Source organism: Aulostomus chinensis, chromosome 8 (assembly GCF_037954235.1).
Source record: "Aulostomus chinensis isolate RoL2024-O1b breed Wild chromosome 8, RoL_Achi_v1.0, whole genome shotgun sequence".
Classification (NCBI taxonomy): domain Eukaryota; kingdom Metazoa; phylum Chordata; class Actinopteri; order Syngnathiformes; family Aulostomidae; genus Aulostomus; species Aulostomus chinensis.
The window spans coordinates 23451709-23474950 of NC_141327.1; the positions used below are offsets into that span (position 1 = coordinate 23451709).

Sequence of the window (23242 nt, forward strand, 5' to 3'; positions counted from 1 at the left end):
GTAGAGGACTGTCAAAGTGAGCTCTGTGTGTGTGTGTGTGTGTGTGGGGGGGGGGGGGTCTGGAGTTATGCTTATGGTTACTGCTGAGTTGGATTTCTTACCTCTGTAAATATAATTGCAGAGTGAAGCACATTTGAAGAAGTCTGTCAGATTTAGACTTTCTCAAGACATTCCACATGTACGTAGTTGAAGGAGGAAAATATATGTTTTTGAAATTTAAAGTCTAAGATGTCATTCCTGGTGGATTTGGCAACACCTGTAGTCACTCGAGGTTTTAAACAAGTGCACTTCTCCATTCCCACATCTCAAGAAGAAAGAAAACTAACTATTGTTGTTTTAAAAAAGCAGTTAGTCTCTTTTGGCCTTTTTCCATCACTCTGAGAACAACCAAGATCTTATTTTATGCTGCACATAGCATGAATCTGCAAATAGCCTGGTAAATTGAAAGGATTTGGTTATCTTGTTGAGAAGTTGGTGTGCAGCCTGTCACCTGCAGCTCTTCATCTCTCGACTCACTGTGGCTGCTCCGCCTCGGCTCATTACTCCCTGCAATATTTCGAACGAATCTGCTGTCAAAAAAATGTAGAAAATTACTGTTGTCTTGTTTTGTTGACAGAAACACCAGCTGTCAAGGCTTTTGGGTTTTGTGTGACTACTTCACAATAAAAGTTAGTTGTTGAATGCTTTTAATGTGAAGTAGCAGTAGGAAACGATTGGGTTCCATTTGTAGTAACAATAAATAATTTTCCTGCAAATGTTGCCACTTTCATTGCCTAATTCAAGGACTTTAAACAGTATGTCATAGGGTCAGTCACCACTGTGCCACCTCATTGAATAAATTTGAGACTATTACTTGAAACTCTAGATGAAGCCCCATCATTCGATCAACCAATTATCCCAAAATCCTTTCATTGTGTCCCAATACTAACATCTGTTGTTAATATAATCACATTACCTCGTGTCTGGTGGGGATGGGAAATGGGAAAATGGGAAACAGTGGAGCCAGGGGTCAACAAGTAGATATTATTACATCTTCAGGGATTACTCATCTGTACTAAGGACTATAAAAGTTGGCACTTTTGCTCACTCTCTGTCCCTTCAGCCAGCTGGCATCCACTCTGCAAGCTCTCCTTTTCATTTTGGTAGATTTGAACACTTCTACCTCATACAAAACCGTGTTTAACTTGCTGCTGCTTTGTGGTTAGCAGTTGTGTAATCAAAGCTGCTACTGCTGTAATCGAGATTTTTGCTTACCTGATCTAGCTAAATCAGGCCTGTTAGTGCCAGAGCAAACTACGCAGCCTGTGCAGACCCCATTAAGCTCAACACACACACACACACACACACACACACACACACACACACACACACACACAGAAGCACACCTTTGGTTACAGACACTCTTTCAAACTTTCAAACGTTGATATTGGATCGACCAAAATCCTTTCTTTCAAACGTTGATATTGGATCGACTAATTTTTGAAGTCAGACAAACACACAGTTCTTCGCCTGCAGCAGTGCACATCAATGGAAAGGAAAAAGAGAGAAAAAAAAGGAACAGACCACCTACTGTACCAGCCACAACATTTGGGAATTTTTGCGTTGACCTCTGTGCATGTGCCTGACTCAAAAAATTTGACTGACACATTACACTTCCACATCCTCTGTAATTCAACAGAGGTAACTTGAGGTGTGGAAAAGCTCCATGAATTTTTAGCACAACACGAGCCTCTGCATCCCCATGGAACATCTGAAGTAGTCAGGGATTAATTAAACTTGTAATGAGTGTAGAACCAGCAGCCCTCTACAGAAGCTGTAACTTCCTTCTGTATCCATTGGGGCTAAACTCAACCCGCAAGGCTCGGAGCAGTGCTTTTATCCTCATATGTCTAATTACAAGTTATTGTACATATTTATATTGCATATTTGGACTTTCTAGGCTGACCACAACATCTCAGTAAGTCATTAGCTGCATAATGTAACAAAAAAAAGAAAGAAAAAGTTTTGTTGTTGATTTGAGCCTTCCTTCTTCTGTCAGTGGACTTTCTGGTGAGAATATATTTTATGATTATGTTTCATCAGATGAGAAGAGCAACGAAGTGGATCTGTCTACTAGTGAGGACTGGGACGTTAAGACAATAACAAGTGCACTAAAGCTTTATCTGCGGTAAGAATCACTTTGATGAAATAATAGGAGACATACACACTCGTGCAAAAACACACACATAATGATAAACCAACCATCTCTGCTCAAAATGCCTTGATGCTATCACTTCTCAGCAGTTGTCTGAAGTCTCTTCAGATAAAAGGGAAAACTTGTAAGGGTATAATTTTAGCCTGAGCAAACTAGCATCTGCCTCAGCGAGACGTTATGAGACGTTATGAGTGTGTCTCGTAATACCGCTTTGTAGCTCAAGAGGCTTCAGTGAGTCACTCTGGAGCAGGTGGGTCACCGGGATACGAATGAGCTGCGGCCTTATCAGGGGGCCGTGCATATACTCGTGGACCTCCGGTAAATCTCTGTCTCTTTCTTTTCATGGTACTAGTTTGAGCCTGTTGCTAGGAAAAGAACCAACAATCATCACGTACCAAAACTCATGACCATAGGCGAGTGTTAGAATCCAAATTGTGGGTCAGCATCTCCTTTTTTTTGTCCTCACTCAAGAGGTAAATACCCCAAGTTTCACATAATGTGCTACCCCCTAATGGATTGCAGTATGAAATTAGAAGCGCTATACCGGTTGTTCTTTTTGAGAATAAAACCTCTTGAGTCCCTAATTTATTTTGTTCAACTTATCCTTTTGTGTGAAACCTAAACACATTTTTAGTTCCAGTTACAAAATTTGTTCCGCCGTGGATGTCTTGAGAAAAGAACCTGTGACTTGACTATTGTGGAGGCATCAGTGCTGCAATTCAGTTAATAATGACCAAGCATTGTCAACTTTTGGCAAATCCACGTCTGAAATAAGACAACCATAGTGGTTAATGGAATGTATCTTTTGATGCATTTGACAGGACCCCACTGTTGACGTGCATAGGAAACATATCACCTATTGTCAGCTCAGTCTTTTTACAAATGGCTACAGATTTAATTATGCAAAGTGCCTTTTTCATTACAGGTCGTATTGGTTTTTGTTGCACCTTTTCTACATTTACCGACTCGACAGGTAGCACCAGTGAAACTCATGGATTGAAATTTAGTTCGACCTCGGGATGTTGTCACTGTTCTAGTTGGTTTTCATTCAGGTAATAAATTGTCTTTAGGAAAATCGAAGTTACACGAAGTTGCTTTTTACAGTACTAGTATCTTTGCAATCCATTTCATTATGTAAGCATAGCAAAAGAATACTTAGATGGTTACTCAACTTGTTTCGAGTCGGGACAGCTGTTGAAGCTCTGGAGTGATAACAAACAAAGTTCATAATGAAATTTACCTTTGGGATACAGAGAGTTTTTTTGTCACCGTGTGATAACTCTGTATCGTGCGCATACTGAAGACTTTGCCATCATGTCATTGACTTAACATTTACAAAATCAGTGTTAGATATTTAGAACTCCACTTAAAAATCATGTTCATCTGAATAGAGATGCATCTTTAAATAGATATATTTCCACACAAGCGCTGTAACCTTTACGTGTTCGTGGAAACAATACGGTGTTAGCATAGCATAAAGGTTTTGTTAGCTTTGTTCGCATCTTGTGCAGTAATCTAACAATCTAATATGGCATTGTTATGCCATATTAGATTTTGCTGAGTGCGGCTGTGACTTGTCTTTTACTTTGTGTTGGCCTCCTGGAATAAAGCAGGGTCAATCTCCTCAGTTTCCTCTGAGACTAAGTACCCTTGGCCACTGGCCAGCTACAGTGCGAAAGTACCTTCAGATGAACTTGGTTATCTCAACGCGTGCACCATCTAATTCCATCCCCTGGCCCGGCCACATTAATCATCGCTGTGTGCAGACCCTATAAAACAGTATGCCTGCTATTTCTGTCCCCTCTCACTCACTTCAGCCCCCCCCCCCCCCTCCTCTGCCTCTCCACCTTTCTCACTCTCTCTTATCATTTCTCTGAAGGAGCCTTCCTGAGCCGTTGATGACCTATGGACTTTACAAAGAGTTCATCAGCCCTGCAAGTAAGTTTGACCACTTCTCATACCACCTCCACGCAATTTGTGTTCAGACCATAAACAAACTAAAGCGAATACTTGTGCTTTTAGGAGTCTCAAATAGATGTTTCAGCAGTTTAAACCCTGAACTCCTGTGGTGTTTTTCTTCAGTGAGTTATTGAATACCTGCAGTGAAGTGGAAAAGAGTTAGAGCACCTATAAATTACATTTCAACAAACCTTTCTTAACTTTACCTTTTAATAGTGGCCAATTATTCACTTTATTAAAACATTGATTATCTCACATTTTCAGGATTTAATGCTAATTAAAATGCATCCTGTTTATTTCACCGAAAGACGTACAAACACATGATGACAGAGGTCACGCTGACACTGTTTTTCAGGATTGGGAACATATTTGTAGTTGTGGTCAGTGATTACAGCTGGACTTTCTCTGGTCGAACATTTCTTTGACTCTCGAATGTCTCGCTAAAAGTCTGTATCTGACATTTTTTTAGCCTCAAAAGAAACCCATGTCAGTCTCCTAACTTACCTAACACCAACACGCGCCCAAATGGTCAAGTGACCTTGAAAAGCAAACAGGTCTGCCCTTTTTATTTATTTGTTTTTTCACACCCACATTTCATAATTCATCTATGTAGAAATGTTTTTAAAACAAGCCAAACTTGATTCGTATTACAACAAGTGCTATAATTGGATCAGGTTGACATTTTTATCAGGCACTTGCAATGCCCTCATAACGAGGGGGAAAAATGGATTAGCAATGATTTTTTTTTTTTTTTTTTGATGGATGACAGCATCCACAAGAGGCTTTTTTCATGTTTAAATCCTTGTCGTTCCCATAGTAATGATATCTTGCGTTTGTGTGTGGGCGGTCAGATGCCCATGTGTGAGGAAATATTTAAGAGATGATCTTGGGGGTTTTAACACAACCCTTTTATACGGTAGCGGCAGTAACGTAAAGCTATCTCCTCTGCCAGAATAGTGGTCCCTGCTGCCAAATTCACTCAGGCATCACACCATATATCACCATTACACTTCTTCACATATTTATACTGGAATGCATCATCCTCTTACCCTTAACCCTGTGTACTTGAAGGTTTTAGCCTCTGATTATTGCGTCCTTAAAGATCTGCTAACTTTTTGCTAATTTTTATTTTTAAGTTTCCACAGTATATCAAAGTTCACTGGACTTATAAGTTGAAGTTGTAGAATGATTATGTGCTTGTTTCAGGTGTGTTTTATTGTTGTATCATATTCAGCCTCTGCCATTGGCTTCTCGCCACTTGAGGAGCACACAAAAATCCTTGTAGTTTAATGCAAGTGCATGGCTGCATCTGCATTTGTACAGAGGGCGGTAGCCCAGAGTCTCGCATCCAAGCCATCCACTGCCTGGTCCACAAACTACCAGAGAGGAATCGACAAGTCCTCGGGCTGTTTATGAAGCATCTGGCCAAGTGAGTGTTCATTGTTCCTTGGTCATAGTTCATCCAATCTACACCTCCTCTCTCTGTCAGTTTTTTCTTTCTGCTCTTCCTGTCTGTCTCCTCATTCTCACTCCACATGCTTTCTTTCTCTCTCTCCCTCACTCCCACTCTCTTCACTCCCCCTTCCCTGCTGTCACTCCATCTCTGTCTACTCAGTGATTGCTGGGCAAGGAAATTGATGCCGTGAGCACATTAACATTTTTTTGCCTTTTCTTAGGTCATTTTTGGAGTAAAGTTAAAGTTGTTGAGGAGGATTGTGCAGCCTACCTTGGCTTTTCAGCATGCTGCTCTGCAGCCCTCCATTAAAGAGAAATGAAATGGACCACTCAAATTAAGCCCTCTCCTGAGATTACTCTATACACCCCTGGATGGACCACTATTGTGCATCACTCCATTTGTGAGATTGGATTGGAAGAAAGATTTGAAGAAATAATGTTAGCTAACATTACAAGATTTTACCTCAGCAAGCTTTTTATAAACTAAATATGAGCAAATTGAGGATAAGTAAATAATCCCTCTTCCCTGAGGCACTGAAAGTCTGGTGGATCTTATTTCATAGAAACCCACTGCAGAATCAGGCTCTGTTAAAAAGGCAGCCCTATTGAAATTGAATTTGGATTATCCAGCGTGAAATTCTCCAGACTGAAGAGACTCGAATATTTTTCTGAAGTTGGCGTGTGTGCATGTCCTGCAGGGGAAGGAAGCAAAGCCAGAATTTCACACTCCTATCTGAAATGGTTTCAGAGATGTTATAAATGTGAGTTGTCACCAATGTTTTTGTCTTCAAAGGCATCCTTTGAAGCTATTTAAACTGTCTCTCTGCAGATGCGCAGCATATCATCATGTTTTGAGTGTGAAATCTTTTCACCTGTCCTTATAAATCTTTCTTCAAATAAAGTTTTTCTCCACTTTTTTGATCCCCTAAGATAAAGTTTTCCAAATTGTTGCTTGAATGTATATTCAGTGTAGGAACTGTATCAGCCAGAATGGTCGTGTAGGACAAGTTGATGTTTGGATTTGCAACAGCTTACTGATGTTGGCAAGAATCTGAAATGTCATGAAGTCTCACAATTTAGTTGCCACTTTATCTCAAAATGCAGTGGCTGCTCTACGTATTTACAGTTTCCACGGCTTCTGTGATGCGGTTAACCAAAAACTGGTAGCATTTAAATCACTGTCATCAGGAAAACTGATTTTAAAAGTGGTGAAATTAAGAAGTTCAACCAAGAAACTGAAAGAGGTGGTTCAAAGTAAAACGTTGATGTAAAGCCTCACCGTAGCTAGTCAAGGATTTTAATTGTACTTATTTGAAATATCGATATTAAAAAGAAATGAGACCTGCTGGAAACAAACACCACCTCTTTGTGAGCATCATAAAAACTTCAGCAGACGGTGTTCTGTGCCTTCGACAAAACTGTTTCTAGAAAGAAACTGCAAAATATTGTTTAAGTATGCTCTCTGCCAAGCCACAGGTCAGTGTTACCTCAGTTTTAGACTTAACTCACTTATTCTTACTAAAATAGATCACTTTTAAGGTGTTTTCTGAAAGACATAAATACATCCATCCATCGTCATCTTCCGCTTATTCCTACACATTAAGGGTCGCGGGGGGGCTGGAGCCTATCCCAGCGTCAACGGGCGAGAGGCGGGGTTCACCCTGGACAGGTCGCCAGTCCATCGCAGGGCCAACATAGAGAGACGAACAACCATTCACACTCACATTCATACCTACGGTCAATTTAGAGTATCCAATCAGCCTAGTCCCCAATTGCATGTTTTTGGACTGTGGGAGGAAGCCGGAGTACCAGAGAGAACCCACACAGGAACAGGGAGAACATGGAGACTCACACAGAAAGATCCCGTGCCCGAGCCGGGACTCAAACCCGGAACCTTCTTGCTGTGAGGCCACAGTGCTAACCACTGCACCACCGTGCAGCCCGACATAAATACAATTGCAAGAAATTACATTATTAGAGCAATGATTGCACCTTCATCAGAGCATTTTCATGACAAAAGTTATCTCATGACTGTTAACAAATAGAGCAGGCGTATGCGTCCATACACTTTCATTTCAAGAGAGCCAGTAATTCCCCCATAAGCGAGTATTTGTCAGCAGTGGCGTTGGAAAAACTGCCTCTTACCAGTCAGATTTGTGAGAGCAGACCCAGGCTCTAGGTGGGCGGAGTTGGTCAGGGACAGAAAGACGCACAGAGAAGGTGTTTGCCCCCTGGGCTGAGACCGGAAGATGGTTCCACAGGGGAGGATAACTGAAGGCTCTGGCTCTCCTTCTACTTTTAGAGTCTCCGGGAACCACAAATTACCCAGCAGCGTCCTGGGAGCGTAGGATACTGTACTATGAGCTTTCAAATGTGCAGAAGAATATGTCATTGCTGAGATTTTCAGGATGTACACACCTCATCTTTCATGTTTCTTATGTATGTTGTTTCACAGCCATGTAACACATGATTTAGAATCAGAGATAACTGTTGTTGGACATTGTCTGATGTGCGTTGTTGTTGTCCTCCTCAGCGTGGCGGCCCACAGTAAACAGAATCTGATGACGATAGCAAATCTGGGCGTGGTGTTTGGCCCCACATTGATGAGGCCTCAGGAGGAGACTGTCGCCGCCATCATGGATCTAAAGTTCCAGAACATTGTGGTGGAGATCCTCATTGAACACCATGAAAAGGTAGCACTCTAGATAAGAAGTGCAGGTTTGAGTGTACAATCATATCTACACAATGTCTCTGACTCCTCTAAGATGCTGCCATTTTCCCTCTGTGACTTTTATAACAATGGCTGCTTGCAGTCTAAAACTATTTCCTCAGCACTCTGCACAAAAACAAATGGAGGAACAATAGTATCAAATCTGAATGGGATGCTGTGACATCGATAAGCTGCACACAGCAAGTTATTGTTAACCAACCTGTGTGGTTTGTAATTAATAGATTCTGAATGATAACACCATAAATGGGCCAACGAGGTCAAAGATACACTGAGTGAAATGTTGCGGTGTCTAGATGTTGAGCGCTTCCTTGCTATTGTTTCGAAGTTTTTGCACGTAAAGTTTTGAAATGTTAGCTTCAGTATATAGAGAAGTACACATACTCTGCTCCAGACTGCAGTTAGATTCTCAATTATGGTGGATGTGATACTCCTCTATGCAGGTTTGTGAAGGAGCTCTTCTTATGATCAGTTCTTTTAACAAATGTTCCATCTGTGAAAATACATCACGTGTGTTACTGCTTGATCGAGAAACAGAAATAAAGGTATCACGTAAGAAGATTCGTGACACATTTAATCCTTTGCTCCTTTATCAATGTACAGAGGAGATGGGACAGCAGTCTCGGTTTCTGGCTTTGTATCTGGCCAATAGGGGGAGTCCTAAGTGCTCCGACTATAACTGAGGTACTGTATATGTTGGTGTCCTCATTTTCAGTTGGTTGTTTATACTGTAGATCATAAATTACATTTTATCATATGTGGAAAGTCCTCAAAAATATATTTATTTTGGTTAGGACTTGTTTCATAACCTGTAGTTGATGGGATCATGTAATCTCTGAGGAATGTCATTAATCGGTGTCAATGCTCAAAAGGGGATAATTCTCCGTGTCAAAAGAGAGAAAGGTTTGAGATTAGTTTTCTAATCTGTTTGAGGCAGCACTGCACTCTGCGTAGAATCAGATGAAACCAGGAGCTTTTAGTGATATTTTTCCCCCAGCCTCATTAAAAGGAATATGTGTTGTGAATAATATCTCCACCCAGCTCACAAATATAAAAACGGTGTGTGTGTGTGTGTGTGTGTGTGTGTGTGTGTGTGTGTGTGTGTGTGTGTGTGTGTGTGTGTGTGTGTGTACACATGTGTACGTGTGTGCGTGCGCGTGAGAACACAGAGGCCTGATGAAAACCAACAGGGTATACAGATCTGCTAAAACAACACTAGCGGTAGTTTATACTGCTAGTCTTTGAGAAGTACTACCCAGGTGATAAAGGATGTTGTGTTAGAATGCAACAAGAGCATTTTGGAAAGTACAGTGTGTTGGAGCAGGGGAAATGTTGAGCAGACAGACAGGCATTAACTTCCCTCACAGCTGAGTCCCACTCCAGACTGTTGATACCCCCAGATACCAACAGTAGACTCTGTTTTACATTCACCTCCATGTGCAGAGAGAGGCGAGAGGGGGAGAGAGAGCGAGGCAGCACAAACTCTCAGCCATATCAGATTTCTCACTTTTTCTGTCTGCCTCGCTCCTACAAACTTTCTGTCTCATGCCCCCTCCTCTGTGTCTGCCTCTCCCGTTCGCACTCTGTCTCACTTTCTCTGCCACTTTTTCGTTCTCCTCCCCTCCCTCCCCACCTCCCTCTCCTCCTTGTCTGTGATCCATTCCGAGGCTCTGCTGAGACTTCTTCTCCCTTGCACCCCTATTCTCTTTTAACTCCATATCTGAAGTTTATATGTAAACACTGCCCGGTGCAAACAGGCTGCACCAGTTCCCTGACCCTGAATCCACAGCATGCAGTTTTGGGTGAAGAACTGAAAACCTGTACTCAAGTGAAGATACAGTTACTCTCATAAGAATTGCACTCGACAAACTAATATTACCATTTTCATTAATCTGCTCAAGCGAAAATTGAATATTATCTGTTTTAATTAGGGAGTCAAAGTATAGGTTACTTTCCATTTAGATATTTCTAAGGTGTGCAGGCCAGCACTTCCACTTTTAATAAATCAGAGCATGCAGACTTGAACATCTCTTCCTCTCGACCCTCCCTTCGCTTTCCTCCATATTCTCATCCATCTCAAAGTGCATAAATTACAGTGCAGGGAAATGACATTCCAACTTTACTTCTCACTTTTATCTCAATGATGATGAACGAAATCAATTTTAAACCAATAAGAAAAACATTTAAGATAACCAGGCAATGCACTTATAGGTTCCTATAGTATCTCCTCTTTCTTAAAATGTTGCCCAAGTTTGTTTTGGAAAATGTGTTCCTAGAGTTCCCTCTAGGACTTCTCTTCTTTAACTGTTTTACATTTTGAAGATATAAATAAAAAAATACACCTACAAATGTGTGTGTCGAGGCAAACTATAATTTAATGGTTCTTTGGACCAAAAAGCAGAAACAAAATTGCATGTCAATAAAGTATAGCGAAACTTTAAGAGCAAAAGGGTACGATACGTCTCAGTATAAAGTATCAAATAAAAGGTCGTTTAAAATGTCTACAAATGTGTCCAATATCTTTGGTGTAACCAGGATTGAAAATCAACAGTATTAATACATTAAGAGTAGGAAAGATCTTGGGTCTCAGAGTGAGAGCTGCCTCTCTGCTTGTTCAGTGTCCTCCGGTGTGTGCTTCGTCTCACTGTCTTGCGTTCATGCATTACATGAATTTCTGCATTACATCGGTCTTGTCTGTACTCTGCTGCAGTCCCCCTGTGCCTGATTGGACAGCCCTGACTGGTTGTAACTGGTTGTAACGAATAGCAAATGTAGCGTAGAAAAAAAGAAGATTAATAGCTGAAAAGAGTTCCGTTTTAAGGGAGGAGGATGTACTGGTTTCTTTTAAAAACACTCATGTGCTACTTGTGCTGTAACTCATTAGTACCCACTCCTGAAAACCTGCTTATTTACTGAAAATTCAGAGTGGGTCAGTTTCTCTCTGGAGAAATGTAACTTTAACTTAGACCCAAATTTCTGGATGGGATGTGATTGCATTACATGCCGAGTTTGATCCTGTTTATTTTAGCACAAGCAAAATCTTTTCACATGCAATGGGAATCAATCAATGAGCTACTCAGCTTTCCCCGGAGCACACGCTGTGGCTGCAAATGGCCTTTTCTATTCATCTTCCACTATATAAAACCAGTGAGTTTCATAACCTTTTCACCAAGCGAGGTCATTTTGGGACACGCTTCTGCTCAGCTCTCTCGAAGTGTCGGCAGTGGGCTTTTATTCTTGCCAGAGTCTTACTGACATTGTGTATTCAGATCTTTGCAGATGCTCCGGAGTCATGCCCTCTTTCACCTGCTGCCCCAGTATTCTCTGCTCCCACAAGGCAGTCCAAGAAGCTGAGTCGACAAAACCGGCCACTGGCTGTCTACAATCCGCAAGCTCTGGACATTCAGACTGGTAAAGCATTTTCGTGTGTACCTGTGCACTTCCAGTCCTGTTAATTAAAGACTCAAATGCCATGTGTCTTAAATATATGCTACAGTATAGAAGCACCATTTCCAGAGCAACACTACTATGATGCTGCCTTCAGTGCCTTCATCATCTATTTGACCCTTTATAATAATTTACCAATCAAACATCATTCTGTACTGAAGATGACATAAACGTAACGATAGAGAACGTAGGCCCATTTTAACAATTATTACTAAGGTAATATATCAAGTCGGAATCAGGGGCCAAGTCTCCCCCTGCTGGTCAGAAAGAATATGTACTAGAAGCTTAGGTAGAACAGCATTAATAGATGATATGTGAAAGTATTGCACAGTTATTGCACTTGAGTAAGCATCCAGATCCCCCATATTCACTGTAAAAACCCAGAAGAAATGTCTTGTCCTTCTATAAAGTCCAATGTTGAGACTTAGGACATACATCACTGTTTATTATGACTTCTTTTGGTTGAAAACGATACAGTACTTAAGATCAATAATGCAGCAGTGGCATGCATAATCAATGTATAATAATTGCATTTGGAAACCAGCCTATAACATCACCACTAACTCAATCAGAATTGAATACTGGCTTTTGGTTCAAGTGCATTGATCTGTTCGTTGCAGCTGAAGAGAAGAAATGGTTCAAACAAATTACAGTTCCTTTTCTGCCTCTCCAATCTCCTAATAGCAACATCTTTACTTGACAGTGAAACTGAAATAAACAAGGTCGGCTCTCTCTAGTGTTATTTAGGGTCCTGTCTATGATTGCAGACTTGCATTATTACGAACAATTCAAACTGAATGCAAGCCTCGCTGTTTTGACAGCAGTAGCAGTTTGATTCATAAAGTCCCAGGTTGATGCAGCATTGCCTTATGTATTGATAAATTATTCAGCTTTTTTTTTTGTATCTGGCAAGAAGGTATGAGCCATCGCTAAAATAGGCTGGATGTTTTTCAAATAGAATCAAATTAATGAAAATGTGCAAATACACTTTTTTTGGGTCTCCTATACAAGTGTCAACAGTGGGCGAGAGTTCCAGCCTAGCTACAGATGAGACATCCATGGGCAGCAATGAGTCGGTATCGTCTCAATCATCATCCGCCTCAGCCTCAGAGACGTCTACAGAGAGAAGCGACCATGCTCCGCTAAGCACCAGCCTCTCCTCAGGCAGCAACTCCAGGTGAGGGGTGCACTGTCCTCAATATGTGTCTGTGCAGCACTCAAAATTCAGCTACTAGCTGGTTGACTGCAGTACAGCTCTGTCCTCCCCAGACCGGTGAAAAGCTTATCTAGCAAAGCGTATAATGATTATTATTACTGGAACTGAGGAATCAGGCTGGGTTAGAAACGTGTGAGGACTTACTGACCGACTGACTCCCCATTGTTGAAACATGCATGTAGGAGAGTTGAGCAGGAACGGTTGCCCAGAGGTGTTGAGTTAAACCCTCAGATATCAGAAATAAATAACTGAGAGGACACGATGAGCCCAGTTTATCAAGCAGGTCTATGATGGACGTGCCATCATTACGTCCATCATCTCTTTGTAAAGCTCTGCATTCCTCAATGTGGACCTGAACTGAGGCCACGATCAAATCTCACATCAAGTCTCAGATAGTGTACACGTTTGATAATGAGTGCCAACATTGATTTACATATAAAAACCTCATCTGACGTTGAATTGACAATGGCAGCCTAGTTGACTCTATGACTGTCATTTCATTCAAAACTGCTTTATTCCAAATACCATTAAGTTGAGGGGTTCAGTCATTCTGTTGATGTTAGGTTTTCAATCCCCAGGTTGGAGAAGTTCCTCTTTTTAGCTGGATGAGGTTTTATCGTGTCGTAAACTCAAGGGGCAAAGCCTCCAAGATGAGAATACACTGGGACAAATGTTTTCAGCTGCCACAGTAATTAATGCCTGACTATTGATCGGCGAGGTAGAGCTGGTTTCATAAATCGCGCGTGAATCCTGCCATAAGATGATTTCTACGCCCAGACCTGCACCGGATTTTATGCTAGATTAAAAGAAAATGAGGGTCTGTACGAGGAGGAAAACATCTTTACAATCATTTGACGGCAGCCAAAGGGGAAAGTACCAGCACTCTTGTGCTCTCCAGTGAATGATTCACACACACACACACACACACCCATGCACAGTAACACACTTGGGAATACTTTACACTCGGTAAGCATCTCAGTAGGGATACAGAAGGAATGACTGCAGTTCACGGTTGAAGTAAAAGATGGCCGTTTGTGTCAGGAGGCCTTGGTCTCACCGTCGTGTGGTTTGAGTTTTTCTGAGGAGATACTCAGTATTCTCCTGCTGCTTACATCGCCGGTGTTTCCCACATTTGTGATCAGCTGTTCCGTGTGATGATCGTTAATTTGAAGGATCTATTTTGGTGGTGGTGGTGGGGGGGGCGGCTCATTGAAGTTGCACTGAAGGCTCAGCTGCTTCACATTGCCTCTGCTACAAGGAGGGGCTGAAAAACCTGTTTTCAAAACTCAGTATTCCTTTGATTGCACACGTCTGTCAAGTGTCTGTCATTATATAAGCCTGAGGAATACACAGATAATTGTGTGTATTATTCATTTATGTCTTCACTGGCATGTATTTAGGCCCAGTTTAACTATGCTTTCCTAGTCTTGTTGTTTTCAACACACATCGTTTTTGAAATATTTAAATATACTCATGATTTTTAAAGAAGATCGTATTTTCAGTAGCCTGTGACGGGCATTAGTACTACATTTGGAAAATCAACACAATAAATTATTCATCAGTTAATCAAAAATGAAACAACATATTAATCAGGTGTGAAATTAATCTTTCGTGTCAGCCATAACATTTCTGACATTATTCAAGTGTCGGCAAGTGTTTACGTCTCAGTCTCTGGCTGTTCTGGCTGCCCTGGCTTCTCCTTCCTCTCTCTACTAAGTCCTTGGTCTGTTTTGTTGTTTCCAGCTCATGACTTGTCTTGAATGCTAATGTGAAAGATGAATTATTGGGTTATGCTGCAGATGTGAAGCTCTCTGCTGTGTCATGTCTACAGATTCACCTTGAAACAGACATTTTTTTTTCTCTACACACTGTCCCCGTTTCCTCCCTCCATCAGCTGAAAAGACCCACATCACGACTTGACAGGACATTGTGATTCCTCTCTCTTCCACTTTGACCTCGCTGAGTGTGTGTCTGCCTCTTAGTGTGAGCAGTGTTGCAGTATTAAGCAGACAAGGATTTATATTAATTATGTAACCAGCTTTTTTCCCTCCCTTTTTTTGGGTGTTTTTCCACATATGTGGCATCATGTTGGAGGACGGAAGGAGCAACCAGGAGGAGGTAGTAAATCTCAGCTCTTATTTGTTTGGGAGACAGGTGGCCGTGCGTTGGCCGTGTAAATCGTATTGACATTGGGGAGATATTAATCTTGTTTACCCTTATTGCCACAGCCCCTGTCCCTTTATGAAGACTTCCGCCATATGTCACAGGGTGTCGCCCTGGCTTTGTTCACTCGTAAATCTTAGCATGTGAGATGGTGGAGACCTGTTAGCACAGCACCTCTCTGGCCTGGAACCCAGGGATGCAGCTTCGGTCGAAGCCAAAAAAGACCAGTAGGGATGGAAATGCTAGATTTCTTCTACTTGCTCTCAGGAATAGCTGCCTTCTACTCAGAAGTACATCTCGATGAGTTTAGTTACTGCCTGCCTAGTCAAACACAGATGCACCCTGACTTACAGTATCATGCAGTAACCCTTTGTGGACCGACATGTTTCGTCATCTGTCATCTTAAATGTCCTGCCCCATTTCTCCTCTTCTACTCTCTAAATTCTCTTGCAGCTTCTCCAAGTGGCCCTGGGTTTTTCCCAGTGAGGTTAAATTCTTGGCCTCTTGTCCTTCCTCACTCCTGGTCTACCTCCAGCCCTCCAAGCCACTGGCTGGCAGACAGCTGGAGATCATAAAATGTTGTTTCTGAAATTGTTTCCTGCCCACCCAAACCGATCGTGGCTGCACGAGCCGCTTGACTGTTTTATCCCGCTCTCTCCCCAAAACTCCATTAAATCTTGCTGCCACTCTTCCTCCTTTAGCAGAATGACAGGTGATAGCCCACCTTGTGCCGTAACACCAAGCCAGGATCAACAAGTCCTGGATGCTGCGGGCTGAATTTCCCGCAGTAATGAGAAGCAGCAGTCCACTCCTGTTGATGAAATTCTCCCCACTACGTGTGACAATGTGTTATTACCCTGAGGGTTCAAATAATTAAATCAGAGGCCTCAAGCTACAGCTTAGAACTGGAGCAAATGTTGTTTTCTACCTGATAGATTGATATTTTTGGCAATTTAGATGTCTTTTTTATTATTTTTTTACATAAAGCATATAACATAGTATCATATACTTCATATATATGCAGAACAATATTCCTTACACTTTCTACATTAATAGTTCTGAAATGGATTACCCAGTCTGGAGAGGGATTTTCATGTGGGCCTCACATACAGCGCCTATTCACTCAAGTCCCCATTTACTGTATTTAATCATGTTTACAGAAGAAGCTTAGCTAGGTCTCTGATGGGTAAAAACAAGGGATGAGCAATTCAAAGCTTGGTGCTATTTTTGTTGAAGAGAAATGGCAAACGATTTCCCTCGGTTTGGCTTAGCTGTAATTGTGAAAGCAATTTTGGGATGAATCCATTTACCTCTGGTACATTTAACAAGTTTCTAGGGCAGCCATGTGGCATCCACTAATTTTCCCTAACTGTTTATTATCTTAATTAGGTAGACGTTGGTGTATTTTAAAGATCCCCACACATCTATATAATCCTCCAACTGTAATAATCGAGACAGGAACATGTCGATAATTTTTCTTAAACTTGTTAGGGCATAATCTGTTTTTAATTATTCACCTAGTTTAGATTGGAGTGTGTGTGTGTGTGTGTGTGTGTGTGTGTGTGTGTGTGTGTGTGTGTGTGTGTGTGTGTGTGTGTGTGTGTGTGGTTTTGGCGTGTGTGCGCATGCTCACCTGCAGGTGTTGGTGCTCCTCTGCTCTCCCCTCTCTTGGCTGTGACCCAGGCAGACAGTGGTTGTGCCTGGGCCCAGGTTAATGAGTGGATTTGCTGCACTGCAGCGCGCTGTCCCCCATGCTGATGTGGAGCAGCTGAGCAACACAGTTGCCTTACACTGCTGCAGAGCTATAAATCACCCACAGTCAGGCCAGGCCTGAATGGAGCAGCCACCGCTGGGGATGGACAAGCTCACTGAGAGGGAGGCAGGGGAAGAAATGGAGAGAAGGAAGCAATGCAGAGGGACATGTGAGAGTGTGAACACAGGACTGTGTTTTCTTCACTACTGGAAGATAAGATCCCCCCTACTATGCCCCATACAGCCACCTCTCTCTCCTCCACTCATGACAACGTAACCGTTTTTCACAACATCCTCTCCACCTCCAGCCCCTCCCCAGCTGCTCCCTCTAATTGCCTTTATTAACGTCTCTATGGGAGCGGCAGCAAGGAGCAATTTGCTCATTATGTGCTGTATTACCACTGGCCCTGGGGCAGACATGGAACACAGAGGGATGCCTGGCTGAGACTGCTGCTCTCCCCTGCACCACTCTGCCTCAACCATCGACCCCTACCTCCTTCCTGTAGGTCCGCCATAGACTTGTTGGCCCTGGCACTAGCTGATGTAAAGCACAGAAACAACTTTTGCCTCGGAGGTTGTCGATCAAGTGTGTTTTGATTTTATTTTGGAGCCATTTAGCCATTTAATTCTAGGGAATTGGCTCAAGTCAGTCCTGGCATGAAATACATCAGACTGATTTCAGAGTTAATGATCTGTTTGTGTTTTGTTCAATGTAAGTAAACTACAATAGCACTTCAGTTGATAACATTATCATTTACTGTGGACAAAGGAACAGAATGAAGTGTTCTTTTGACAAAAAATGATCAGGTGACTATTGAAACTCAACCCTGTGTCAGCAGTGAACCCACACCGTGACCTTTGCCATGAAAACACAGACTTGACCTTCAAGTAGGGGTTATATTAACTGCTGTTCAGGCTACACGTCATGTGACATGAAGATGCTAATTCCTGATGATGAAAAACATTCAGCCAATGGAAATCTTGTCCAACCACAGAATACCGCAGTAATACAAGAAACGACTTTGCTCAGAAGACAGCGTTGTAGAATATGTCGTGACTAAGACGCAGTGTTTTTCCTGCAGAGCCGCCACAGTTGCAGCCACCTGGTCCACTCCTGGAGCACTAGGAGAGAGCCAGAACATTGCCACTACTGCTGCCTCTGAAAAAGAAAAACCAGATGAGAGGTAAGACACGGTTCCCTCTCTTAGGATTCTCTGCAAGTAGCGGTTTCCTCCCAAATGGATTTTACGATTACAGTTGACTGCTTTCATGCACATTCTGAGAGTCTGACTTTGTCAGTTTTCATTCACTTTCTCCATTACTTGCTTGCTCGTCTTATCTTGCATGTTCACTCAGCAGAATCACCAACTCCCTCAGTCGTCTAACATCTACTTGCTCTCTTGCACATCAATATTTCCCCTCACTTTCTCTTATTTTCACCTGTCCTCTTATTTTGTTACCTTTGAGGGATTCATAGCAACATAATATTGGCCCCAGCCACAGCAGCCGGCCTTCTTCCCTCTCTGTCAAATTGTGGATTCACAGTTAGATGTCCTGAATGAGCTGCCGGATGCTTCTGTGGAGTCGGTCGGCATTTCACACACATCTACCGCTTTCAGACAAACTGATGAATTAATTTTGCTGCTTTCAGATGGAGCAGAGGAAATTATAAACAGCTCAGTCATTCTGGTAGAGATCCATTCATGTTATTTTTGTGCTGTATAAATAAAAATCCTCTTTTTTTCATATGTGGGTGCATTTATCTAAAATTCAGAATTCAAGAACTTGGCTGCACATTGTTGTATTGACAACTCTGTGACCACCAACTTTTTTTCCAGTTTGTATACCTTCTTTTTCTCCTCTCTCATCCTATGTTGTTGTTGCTCTGCAGAAAGAATATGAAATATTTATCAGGGCATCGAGTGAAAGAACGATTTCGACATGGTAATGTTGCTGGCATTCCAGATAACAGTTTACAATGGGAGGCAAAACAACCATTCTGTGGGAAACCGTTTTTTTAATGTTTTCAGGAACGGAATGGCATAAATACCCCTTTTCTACAAACTTCTGCCGAGTGCTGAGTACAGTTTACTTTTGACTCAATCAGACTGATTAAAAATGTAGCTTCTGAAATGTGAATTTAAAAAAATGAAGCTCTTTTGAGAGAGATTTGTATTCCACCTTTGTTAGCGCGGACTTTAGAATCCTCGCCACTTTTTAATTATCTGGACACAGATGGTTGTCTGTTGTGTGGACCTGATGTGTGCCTGCAATGTCGGTTGCACGAACCCTGATATAAAACAGTGGGGTGTCTTCATCATTGTGTTTGTCCACGCACAGTTGCATGTGGGTGTGTTTTGACTCGCTCGCTAGTCTGTCTAGACTGGCGACGGGGCGAGACGAGAGAGCGCAGCGGCCCGGGCTCCTCTCAATATTTTTGCTTATTTTTTTCAGGCTTGCCTACGTCTGCTGTTTCAGGCTAGTGAGTGAATGAACAAGCAGGCCGCGGGCCCAGATTGAACTGTGTGGTAATCCTCCCCAAAGCTCCGCCAGCTCACTGATTGCCTTCATTTTTCAGTGTCACCGGCAGGAAAGCCAAAGCGGTGTACCCATGTGAGGCTGAGCATGACTCTGAGCTCTCCTTCCAGGTCGGCGCAATTTTCAACGCTGGTAAGTGTTATCGCCTACACCAGTCGCTCACTCAGTAGCAGCCTTGGCATATTGGATTTGGAGGAAAAAAACGAACACCCAATCTGATCTTCAATCGAACAGAGAGATAAAACGGAGAGGGTGGAACGGGGGGGACTCAGATTTCCTCTCCAGTGTGTCTGGGAAGAGGCTCGACTGAGCTTTAATCACTCACAGAGGAAATGAGGATTTTTTAGTTCCTCTTTTTTTTGGGGGGAAAAAAGCTTTAGTGATACACTGACTCCCCTGATGTAACATAGTCTTTACAGGGAACATTGAGTGATGTCAGCTGGCTGTTGCTCAGGACGTGCAGCCAGTTGTCCAGTAATCAGAAGGTTCCTGGTTCGATGCCTGGCTGCTCCAGAGCCTGTGTTAAGAGTTCTTTAGCAAGACCCCACATCGCTCCAGTATCTCCCCCATCAGTGTGTGTGCGTGTGTGTTAGCAGGTTGGCACTCTGCGAATGTGATATAAAGCATCTCAAAAGGTCTGTCATTTACTGTTTGATAGGAGCCCACAATTTATCATGTTTTATTAGCTGTTATGATCAGATATCGTGTTCCAGATAAGTGAGATCTTCCTACTGAAACATCTTTTTGACGTTTTAACCTCCGCTGATTTAACTTTACCATCTCTACATCACGACCTGACCTCAGATGACTCAAACATTACCTTAATCTTATTTCACTATGTGTACAGTATTATATACACAATTAAATTCAGAAGGGTGGATTTACAACTCATAAATATTAACGCACATTTTCTGGAATGAAGTATCACATTAACATAAACTAAATCAAATCATGTTTTATAGCCTTTTTTTTTATTCTTATTCTGATATTTCTTTCGGCGCTTGGAGCTTTCAGAACCTCGCGTAACCTCAGCGTCTTACATAAACATCTGCAGAATCTTGACATTTGGAAGATGTTGCTGCACTATTCACTTGTTTCTTAATATATTTTGTTGTCTCCGGCCTTGTATGTAACAAAATGTCCAAAAGGTCAAGAGGTCGGAATACTTGAATATGCAACCGTTTGGTTTGCTCTCTTCTAAAATTAGATGGACAATTTTTTCCTAACTCATATTATTTAATCTGTCAACCGATAATTTATTCCCTTAAAGACAAAGAAATGACAAAATATATCCAGCTTTCAATGATAAAGCCCTAGTCTGTTCTAAACATGTTAAAAATGCTAAATTTGGTTGTGTTCGACTTTTGATTGAACAATCTGTCAATCAATTTTTGGACTGGCGCTTGGTGGCTTGTTGTTTTTTTTACACCAGGGCTGTTTGTTTGTTAACACTTTTAAAAAAGATCCTTCTTCGAGGTGGAAAACAGACAGGAGCACTTCTGGACTCATCAGTTTAGGTTATTGAACAGACTATCCGCCAAAATGTCATATGCTGTCGTACTTAACACTTGTGAGAGGCTAAAAGGATGCTCAGTGAGTTTATTGTGTCTGCGTAATGACTGTATCCGCTTTAGACTTCTGTTGTGTTCACTCTGACATAATCACACTCTCACTGGAGGCTCTGTGTCCTCTGTCCCATCACCGCCCCCCCGCCCCTCCCTGTGGTGCTGTCTCCTGGTGACGCTGTGTCCTCTCCTGCAGTGACCCCGTCCAGAGAGCCGGGCTGGCTGGAAGGGGAGCTCGAGGGAAAGAGGGGCCTCATCCCTGAAAACTATGTGGAGATGCTGTAGCCTCCATTTCACCTGTTTATGGACAGAACTGTCACCTCCACTAGGGGAAGATGCACAGATGCACGTGCCTTCAACACAGTAACTTTCTCCAGTGTTTATCCAGACCCCTGAATTGTCTCAAGCAAATGACAATGGGTTCTAACTGGTGGACTATTCCTGACACACACACACACACACACACACACACACACACACACACACACACACACACACACACACACACACACACACACATACAGTACATGGATGTGTATTTTGGCTGGTGAGTAGACTTTGTGATGCATGTGTAAGCATGTTGCTTCGTTTGAGTTTTATTTACTTTGCTCTCGTTTTAACATGATTTCCTTCATTGTCATTACAAAAAAGGAGGGGGTGGGGGGTGGGAGTGGGGGTTGGTTGCACTTACAAATGTTCTGCTGTATATGAAGATGCTGTAGCCTCCAAACATCCAGGTGAGCATCCCCAGAGAGAGCGAGCACCTTTCTACCAAAGGCCTGGCTCTCTCTCTCTCTCCTCTGCCCAGTTATACATGGTATCCATGAGCTCCCAGACTGATCCTCAGCTAAAGCAGCAGCTTTTCGCCCTCCTGAGAGTGATGCACAGACATTTCTGCTGTTCAAAGCGTACAGATACCACGTGCCTTATCACCACAACACCTATGTAAATGTATGTGCGGGTATATACACAAAAGGAATAGGAAAGTTACTGTTTTCATGAATAAAATGTTGCGTATTTGTTATTTAGATATTCAAAATAAGGTGCGTTGCTGTTCTTATGTAATTGGCACATTGACTGCTTCGATTTTAAATCCACTTAACTAGAGGTGTCCCGAGCTGATGCTAAGGCTCATTTCTGAGGCCGATCACAGCCTTCATTTACAGAACAAATATGGGCTAAATTAAATTCAAGGTGATCAAATCCTTTCATCACTGTACTCACCTCAGCCTGTAAATGTTGCGCTCCTTTACAACTGGCTACAGTGCAGCTTTTCGTATGAGTAAATATTGTGTGTGATAGTGAAAAATTGCACAGGCCCATCGTAGTGGGTGACTCTGAATACTGACATCCTGATCGGAAAAATGCTCTGACTCACAAAACTCTGTCTCCGTCTCTACAACATTTGGCTAGCAGCTTCTCATTTTTAACTCGCGCTGACTCACTTTCACCGATTAAACTGCCAAATGTCAACAGCAGCAGATCAGATCGCCCCGTCGCAATTAAATGTTAATTGTAACTCAATGGCCGGCCCAAATTGCCTTGATTGCGAGTGTTTCTTCAGTCCAGCGGAGCGACCGGTCGATTGAATCGGAGTCACGCGTCTGTTGCTGCCGTCTTTACAAACATGGCAGCAGAAATTTAATCTTAAAGCACCGCCAAAACAGTGGGGAGAGCTCTCGTCGACTGCACTCGTTTCCAGAAGCACAGTGCAATGCTGATGGACCTCTTGTGTCCAGCACTATCAACATACAACAGAGGTAAATGTCAGCAGATAATCGCTGAAACCAGCTGGTTTTTGTTTGTTCTCAACTTGTCTATCGTGTTTGTTTTTAAGCTTGTTTTAAACGTTGCTCAGTTTCGTCTGAGCAGAGAAATGAGACACTCCCAAGTTGTAATGTTGGTTATTATTTTTATCTTCTGTTTCAATAAGTAATTAGGTGATAAATCAACATTTAATTACAAATAGAGACCACAAAATGCAGTATGACAATTTTACGACCCTTTGGCTTTGTTGCCTGATTATAAGAGTTACCAAGTATATTTTACAAGTTTCTATTAAATGTTTGACAGGTTTTAAGATGGTCTATTTCATTTGTAATGTTTCAAGCATGTACACACATTAGGAGACATCCCTCAGGTGTGCATCCATTCACTAAAATTTTTTCGGAGAGATTGAGTTCAGCTGATTGTGTTTTCAATGGCAGTTGCAATAATTTAACACC

At 42.2% G+C, this 23242-nt stretch overlaps 1 protein-coding gene across 1 annotated transcript in view; it reads left to right on the forward strand.

Moving 5' to 3' along the window:
* Positions 1–21662, forward strand: part of arhgap10 (Rho GTPase activating protein 10) — a 45125-nt gene extending 23463 nt beyond the window's left edge. Inside the window, exons 15-23 of the mRNA XM_086211775.1 lie at positions 2083–2167; positions 4074–4132; positions 5477–5582; positions 8142–8301; positions 11606–11747; positions 12795–12960; positions 17997–18098; positions 19493–19584; positions 21214–21662. Of these exons, the coding sequence (XP_086067901.1) occupies positions 2083–2167; positions 4074–4132; positions 5477–5582; positions 8142–8301; positions 11606–11747; positions 12795–12960; positions 17997–18098; positions 19493–19584; positions 21214–21302 (1001 nt within the window). The 3' untranslated portion in view covers positions 21303–21662. The remainder of the gene's footprint in view (positions 1–2082; positions 2168–4073; positions 4133–5476; positions 5583–8141; positions 8302–11605; positions 11748–12794; positions 12961–17996; positions 18099–19492; positions 19585–21213) is intronic.
* The last annotated feature ends 1580 nt before the right edge of the window (positions 21663–23242 follow it).